We start from the raw sequence: 8600 nt of genomic DNA, 5'->3' as shown, positions 1-8600 counted from the left end.
TGTGTGTGTGTGTGTGTGTGTGTGTGTGTGTGTGTGTACCCTCTTATTACCTGTTTGAGACACTAACTCTTCTTGACCTATATGGAAAGAGTTTGTTGCGCTTGTGATACCAACTAACCTAGGATTTACTTTATGATTGTCCGATCTCTTATTCCTTTAATTTTTTGTTCTTGTTTTAAACTTAACTCCAGTGGATGAACAATATATAGTATCAGTATATGATGATCTTCATCCGAGAGTGCTGAAGGAGCTGGCCGAAGTCATTGTGGAACCCCTGGCAAAATCTTTCTGCAACTCATAGCACTCTGGAGAAGTCCCTGAGGACTGGAAGAGGGCTAATGTTGTGTCCATCCACAAGAAGGGCAGGAGGGAGGACCCAAGTAACTATAACCTAATCAGCCTAATTTCCATCCTAGGGAAAATCCTAGAAAATGCATCAAGGAGTCTATCTGCGATATGCTTGCAGAAGGTAAGATTCTGAATGACAGCCAGCATGGCTTTGTCACGGGCAGGTCTTGTCTTACCAACCTCATCTCCTTCTATGACCAGGTAATTTGCAACCTGGACACGAGAAAGCAGATTGACATTATAAAGTCTTCCAAAAGGCTTTTGATCTCGTATCTCACAATGTCCTCTCAAGAAAATTAGAGGATTGTGGGCTTAACTCCAAGACAGTCAGGTGGGTGAGAAACTGGCTGCAGGATAGGACCCAGAGAGTTATAGTGAATGGATGTGTCATCTGGTGAGAAGTGGACAGTGGTGTCCCGCAGGGGTCGGTGCTCGGTCCAGTGCTTTTCAACATCTATATTAACGATTTGGATGTGGGGGTGAAGAGCTCAGTGGCCAAGTTTGTGGATGACACCAAGTTATGGGGGAGCATGGTCACGCTTGAAAATAGGCTACAGATACAGGTGGACCTAGACAGGCTAGCAAGTTGGGTGGATCAGAACCTGATGAAGTTCAATGTTGAGAAATGTAAAGTTCTCCACCTCGGTATGAGGAATCCTCAACACACTTACAGGCTTGGCGGTACCAAACTGACTAGCACCACGAATGAAAGGGACCTGAGGGTAATAATAGACCACAGTAAGAATATGAGCCAGCAGTGCAATGCTGTAGCCAGTAGGGCAAATAATACTCTGGCATGCATCAATTGGTGCATCTCCAGCAAAACCAAGGAGGTGATTCTTCCTCTCTACTCAGCACTGGTGAGACTGCAGCTGGAGTACTGCATCCAGTTCTGGGCACCACACTTTAACAAGGACATGGACAAGCTTGAGAGAGTCCAGAGAAGAGCCACCCATATGGTCAGAGTCTTAAAAGGCAAGCCAGATGAGGAAAGGCTGAGGGATCTGGGACTCTTCATCCTGAAGAGAAGAAGGCTGAGAGGGGACGTGGTAGCAACTTACCTCTGCACTAGGGGAGTACATCAGGGGCTTGGTGAACAGCTGTTCACCAGGGTGCCCTTGGGGAAAACCAGGAGTAGTGGCCACAAACTCCTGGAAGACTGATTCAGGCTCAACATTAGGAAAAACTTGTTCACAGTCAGGGTGTCCAGACTGTGGAATAAGCTGTCTCCAGAGGTGGTGCAATCATTTACCCTGGAAATCTTGGACTAGACAGTCACTTGGTAGGGTCACCTGACCCTCAGTTATCTTTCCTGCTAGGTGCAGGGAGCTGGGCCTGATGATCTTCTGAGGTCCCTTCCAGCCTTACAATCTATGAATCTATAAATCTATGGTAGAAACAAAAGAGCAGAAGATGAGCCATTAAAGTTGAAGGTCTGGTATGGTTTGTTAAACTACTCTTAATTTTGTAAAAGAAATTGTTAATTTTCTGATTACAGGGAACAAGGTAACCTCAGGGTATTGGCAAAGGGCTAGTAGATAAAAATCTAACAAACAGCTGGTCAATGGAGCAAGTGAAATTAATTATCTCTTGTCTGCTAGTGGAGACAATTAATTATCTCTTGTCTGCCATTGTTACACAGTGCATTGCAACTAGCACCAGTCTGATCCTTTTCTAAACAGGCTCAGTAGCTGATCAATGACAGAAACGGTCTGACTGATGTCTTTATTCTCTAGAGAGAGATTCTATTCCACAGTAGGATTAGGATACATGGGCCAGTCAGTGTAAGAGAGCCTGTACATCTACTGCCTCTGGTGTTTCTCTCTCTGTGGATGCATATTCCATTTCCAATGCTGGGAATGTAACTGTTTTCCACATCAGCACCATTTGTTTTAAAAAATGGATGCAGAGAAGGAAAATGGACTGGGTTAAAATGGAATGGGGTTAGTGATGGAAATAACACCATCCCTTTAACTGCTTCTCTCTAACCTACTGTCAAGTCCACTGTGCATGACTTACCTTGGAGGTTCTTGTTTTCCCTTTTTACTGTCTCCAGGTGATCCAGTGTCTCTTCATAGGCATTCTTCAGCTTAAAGAGCTCTGTGCTGAGGCTGCGGGCTTCCTTCTGGGAAGCTTCAAGCTCTGCCTGTGACTCTTCATACTTTTGCTTCCAGTCACTGATGATCTTGTCAAAGCTGCGCTGTTTCTTGTCTAGCGCTGCTGCAACAGAATTGGACTTTTCCAAGTCAATCATCATATCCTCCAGCTCATTCTGCAGCCTGTGCTTTGTCTTCTCCAGAGAAGAGCACTTGGCATTAGCTGCTTCAATCGCTTCTTCAGCTTCCTGCAGGCGAGCTGCGAGTTTTTTTCTAACAGGACAGGAGGAAAGTAGAACAACCGTGAAAAATAGCTCCCAAGTTGTTGAATAAGTTTGGTTCTTGATTGGCAGCATCCATTATTCATCTCCAACTTTTATTTAACCTTTCAGAAACTGCAGACACACACAGGTGCATGCAATGCTATTTAGCCACCATGAAAGTTTATGTCATAAGAGGACTAAATTGCTGGTGTCTTCCATGTTGTCAGCTGAATGAAAGCTAAAAAGGGTACCTGTTATATATATAATGCTAAAGAATTCTATAGAGCATAGTGTTCCCAGCTGAGTACAGGAGAAAGCCAACACTAACACAACACACTTACTTGGCATCTTCCAGTTCCTCTGTTCTTTGAATGGCATCAGTTTCATATTTTGTCCTCCATTGCGCTACTTCTGCATTTCCCTTGGACAGAGCTCGCTGAAGCTCTGCCTTGGCTTCTTGTTCCTCCTCAAACTGCTCCCGCAGGAGTTCGCAATCATGTCTGGCAGCTTGCACCGCATGAGCCAGGGCATTCTTAGACTGCAGGATTAAAAGGTTATGTCAGTATATTAAGGAACCAAAATTCCACCCTGGGCCCCATGAGAGCCAAATAAACAGTCTCTAGGAATTCAAGCTAAGCTTTCAAGATCCCAGATAGTTCAGTTCCTTTTTTGCCTTTCCATATCTGGCCTCAGCTAAGGAGAAAGGCACAATATCAGAACAACTATTGCCATGGCATTTCTAGTCCAGACACCACAAATGCAATGAGAAGGTCTATTCTCAAAATGCTTTCTCTCTCCATGACTTGTACTGTTCAAATGCAGAAATTTCTATTTGTACAAGTATCAAAATATTTTGGCTCAAACACCTGATTTCAGTTTTCCTCTAAGTTAAAAATCAATAGTGTTCTTCCATTCAGCTCAATGAATGGGTGTTCCAGCTGTCTCAGATTTGTTTGCTATAACCTGTAAAATATTCAAGGCTGACAGATAAGCAAATGAGTATTACCTTGGTCTCTTCTTCTAGCTGTCTTCTCAGTTCTTCAGTCTGTTGAGTGAAGGACGTTTTCCCTCTGGAAAGTTGACTTATCAATGACTCTCTCTCTTCTAGCTGTCTTGCAAATTCACCTGCCAAGGGTTTTTAATCAGGTAAGATTGAAATATGTCCTGTTTCCCATTCATCATCCCATTCCCATGGTCATATTTCAGTTACATCTGCTCAAACCAACACAAGCAAAACAACTGACAGTGAACATGGATGATCTTTTTTTAAAGGAAGCATCTGAGGAAGCCTTCTCAGATCTATATTAGAATAAAACACCACAGAACCATTTTCCCCTAGATTCTCTTTCATTTGATGAAGACAAATATAAGTGCTGTAATTTTAATGAATGATGCAAAAATCAAACTAAACTAGCCCCTCTCATACTAGCTTCTGTGTGTGGCTAATGGTTTGTTCTTCACACTTTTTAATGTTTTACATTGCACTTCTCTAGACCTTTCTTAACACTATTCCAAAGCACTTAAGAGCACCAGCTTTACAATTCGCCTGAGGTAGGGTCAGGAAAATACATGGTGGATGCTTTAGCAACCACATGAAAGTGAATATAGCTTCTTCTGGGATGAAAAACAGTAACTATTTATAGCCAATGAAACAACAGGAAAAGAAAAACGCTGTGTAAGTGAACACTCAGAGGATTTCAGGGCAGCTGAATAAACAACATAGCTGGAAATTCATTGGAATGAAAAGTTCCACTCTTACAAAAAATGCCAGTCATCATAAATAAAGGCACATCTACACGTGGTGATGTCATGATGTACACGTGACAAAAATTTCTCTTTGTGTGGCTTAATGTACTCGCATAAATTACACATACACGAGTTTTGGGGTTTTTAAATGAGTTTGTATCATTGCAAACAAAACTACATCTTGATGTAGTTTAGTTTGCGATGTTGCAAACTTAGAACATTGCAGCCATTAGTCAGCTCACTCCCCAGCTGCGGGAGAGGCAGGCAGCCTCAGCAGAAACAAAGGATTGGGCCCTCGCTGCTTCTGCCTTCAGCAGGCTCCTGCAGCCAGCAGAATGCCTGGAGCCACCCAAGAATGGGCTGGTTTCCCCCCCAGGTAGTGCAGGGAGGCAGCAGGGATGCTGCATGGGGCGTGGGACTGCCTGAGCAGGCTGCTAGTTCCCTGAGCCCATCCAGGCTTCCAGCACCTTGTGCACTGTCTCCACCACCTTCGCTGTCTGCCAGCACACCCAGCTGCCCTCCTGCCACCTCCCCATGCTGTCCCAGGGGCAAACCAGACCATTCCCAGGCAGCCTCAGGCATCCTGCTGGCTGCAGGAGCCTGCTGAAGGCAGAAGCAGCAAGGGGCCTGATCCATTTTCCACCCAGAGCCTGTCCACCTCTCCCATGGCTGGAGGACAGCTGTAAGTTTAATGGCACAGATTAATGGCCTCTGGCCACAGGAGAGGTGGGCAGGCTCCACTGGAAATAAATAAACAATTAAATAAATGAAAAGGATTGCGCCCTTTGCCACTTCTGCCTTTAGAAGGAGCCTGCAGCCACCAGGACAATACTCACAGTTTCAGTTTAGGGGTCATGGAATGCAACCCTAAGGACAAAAACCCATCACATGTACAGGTGCCCTACATTTTTATTTCTTCCTGAAGCAGTGATGCCTAAACAATATGCCAGATTATAGCATTTCATACCGGTAACAGCGGCACCTACAGACTCAGCCACCACCTCCTACTAGTAACATCTGAAGTTAGTGTATTGCTTGTCAGTGTTCTCAGTACAAATACTTGCCCAGCCACAGCCTGACCCTGTTTAGTTCATGAGACTTGATGATAGTGCAGCATGTGAATAGCATGGTAATTGACTGCTTTATTTTAAAAGAGGAGTTACAACAGAGAATTTAAGATGAGAAAGCATCAGACAACAGAAAGTTGCAGGTCTACAGCATGCACAACCCAACCCATCTTCCTGCAGATGTAATCCTTACACCATTTCCCTATACATCATAATAGGGAATGCTTTCCTGAACTAAGAGAGCTGAGTTACGTTTCACATGAACTTCTTCCCATTCACAATGGTACATTTGTGTGGATTGCTGCATCTTAAGTTTCTGAAGAGAGCTGAACTCTGTAGTATTTATCTATGTCAGGACTTTGCAGTCAGCCAGCACTTTTATCTGTGCAGGAGCATATCATTGGGTGTTTGTTTTCTACTCTCTCTAAGATTTAATGCTGAACATTGACCTACCATTCTCAGTCTGCAGCTTTGCTTTTTGGGTGGTGAGGTCATTCACAAGACGGGTCATTTCATCCAGCTTAGCCTTTGTCTCATTCAAGTGGTCTTCGTATGTGCGACAAAGCTTCTCTGCATTTGTCTGATGGAAAATTGGGGGAAAAAAGATACACAAAGCTGCAGGCCTCACAGCCTGCTGTATAATCATTTTGTTTCCCAATTAAAACAGGTCATCTGGTCATTAAGACTATTCTGACCTTGACATTAACACTATTTAAAGCCTGGGCCTGTTGGATTTTGTAAGAAATGGTGTAGGCTTCAACACACAGCCTCTGTACAAGGAGTTTGAGTGAGAATGCTTCAATTGTATTTTGTTTGCATTATACTTCTAAGCGTGTTTGCCTACTAATATTTTTATGCTGTTTGCCAGAAAATCCATAATACATTATAGTTTGCTTCAGTACAATGTAAATGAAGGCTTCAGGGATTGGCTCAGATTCTACACTACAGCAACTCAGGGAGAATGATCACCCACAGATTTTTTTAAAATCAACAATAATGTTTGTAAAAGGAGAGAGGGCACCTTGTTCCCACAACGTTTCTGAATCCAGGAATCTCAAAGGAGTTTGCAAAGGAGATCATCTCTCACTACTTGCCTTTTACACTTGGGGCAACTGAGGCAGAAAGAGGGGATATGATTTGTCCAAAATCATCTAGCAGCAGGCTGCTGGCAAAGGCAAAACACAAGTCTCTGACTCCCAGACCTGTGCTTTATCCAATCAGCAACACTGCCTCCATCTCTGTTATTCTTTTATTTAATGACATCCTGCATTCACTGCAATAGAAAGAACCTGCAATGACTTCAGCAGGTAACACACACCTGCAAAATTTAAATATACATTTCTTAAAACCTCCTAATTGCTAGGTGGGGGAAATTATTCCCAATGAAGACTACTTTACGCAGTCTGCTCTGCATGCCATTTATCATGAATTAAGTTTGATGGAAGCTTTCTGAAACTCATAATGTTGAAAACATGCCTTCCCTATTCTGCCTTTTAAGAGCTGCTGAAAGATACTAAAATTTACCACCAGGAGATTAAATCCACAGTTTATCTATAGCATGTAATCACTCAAGCTGTGACAGTTTGAGTTCCCTGCTGATATGCCTCAACGCTGTGACCTGGTGGGATTTCCATGTGAGGTGAGGGGATGGTTCAGTCTCCATGACCCTTCAAGCCCAGGGGTGTCTGCAAAGTAGGGAGAGATTCTTCACCCTTTGGGATGAGCAAGATGGGCTGAGACTGTGTGTGTCCATGGTAGTACTTTCTAACTGTATGGTCTGTCGGATCTCCTCTTCCTTCATGGAAGGAAGGAAGGTCTGTCGGATCTCCTCTTCTTGAGGCAACTTGAATTGCTTACAGGTCCCTCAATATGTCCCATAACACTTATAACTCTGCATTAAGGCAATAATTATAATCAATTTTCATACTCCAAAGATTCAGCCTGTTGCCTGTCAGGCTCAGGAATGTAATTTTCTGAAACGCATAATTGGCAAGCTGTTTTCTTTTCTCATCCCCATATCTGCCTCTTCTTTTGAAGCCTCGGGGACTTGCCACACTTGGAGACTGGACAATGAGAAGGTAGATTCAGTGCTCTGAAGCAGAACGGAGAATCTTCTCTCCGGGAAGCCTGGGTGGTTGTTTTTTGTTTGTTTGTTTTCTGCCTTTAACTGCAGCAATCATTTAAGCTCTCCCCATTAGTTCCCTGCCATTGCAGGGGCCCTAGGCACCAATAGCTTCCCAGTCTCTTGTGTTTTGTCTGTGCCACCTAGTTTGGTTGCCTGAGAGCTGAAATGCCTTAGCCCATCTGAACTCCTTGGATTCAACATAGGGTAGAAACTGAATGGTTTCGGGTACGTAGAGGTCAGCTCAAATCACCTGGTGGCCCTTGCACTCTATGACTAGGGGTCTACCTAACTCAAAAAGGCAGCTGGCCAATTTTGCAGGGAGATCCCTGGACCAGCCGCCATATTCATAGGCTGATTGATTGCCTCCCAACAACTCTGATTAGCTGAGGGGCCTCAGTGGCTGTGAGAGCTCTCCATCATGTGGCCCTGTCCCTCACTGCTGATTGGTGGCAAGAGGTAGGGCCATGTGCCAGGCATCCCTCTCAGCCGATCAGCGGTGAGGAGTGGGGGTGGGGGTGGCAGCCATCATGGGCTGCCCTGCATGTGGGCAGGCCCCCTTTCTCTCCTTGCCCCCAGTGGGCTGCACAGCCAGGCCACAGAGCCATGAGGACTGCTGGCTCCTGGTGGGGAGCCAGCATTTTATTTTCAGTAAGTTTTCTTCTTTTTTGTTTGGTGGATTTCATGTACATTGCCTGCTTTTGCAAGAAATGACCAATTTTGAGATTTCCATGAAATCTGTCCCTATCTATGAAAGAACAGTGATTTTTTAGATAAGTGCACACAGCTATTAGGGACTGGTAATGACAGGTTATCACCAACCCAGGAGAGGTTGAAGCTGGTGACCTAGTTGCTAAAGCCTCTGGACCCCCTTCTCCACCATCTGAAACCTTCCTCTGTCTCCCTCTGGAAACTTTAAAACAACTCCCATATGCACTGTCAGTGAGGAAGTCTGATA

At 44.3% G+C, this 8600-nt stretch overlaps 1 protein-coding gene across 2 annotated transcripts in view; it reads right to left on the bottom strand.

Moving 5' to 3' along the window:
* Positions 1-8600, bottom strand: part of MYH15 (myosin heavy chain 15) — an 81130-nt gene that overhangs the window by 20507 nt on the left and 52023 nt on the right. For both annotated transcript variants that reach the window (XM_019525776.1, XM_019525777.1), the window contains 4 exons: positions 5974-6100; positions 3714-3832; positions 3049-3245; positions 2368-2717 (listed from right to left, as the gene is read on the bottom strand). In XM_019525776.1, coding sequence (XP_019381321.1) covers positions 2368-2717; positions 3049-3245; positions 3714-3832; positions 5974-6100 — 793 coding nt within the window. The remainder of the gene's footprint in view (positions 1-2367; positions 2718-3048; positions 3246-3713; positions 3833-5973; positions 6101-8600) is intronic.

This window comes from Gavialis gangeticus, unplaced genomic scaffold (genome assembly GCF_001723915.1).
Source record: "Gavialis gangeticus isolate Ggan-Ray unplaced genomic scaffold, GavGan_comp1, whole genome shotgun sequence".
In the NCBI taxonomy this organism is placed as follows: Eukaryota; Metazoa; Chordata; order Crocodylia; family Gavialidae; genus Gavialis; species Gavialis gangeticus.
The sequence above is the reverse complement of the archived record's forward strand: the minus strand, read 5'-3'. Positions and strand labels throughout refer to the sequence as shown.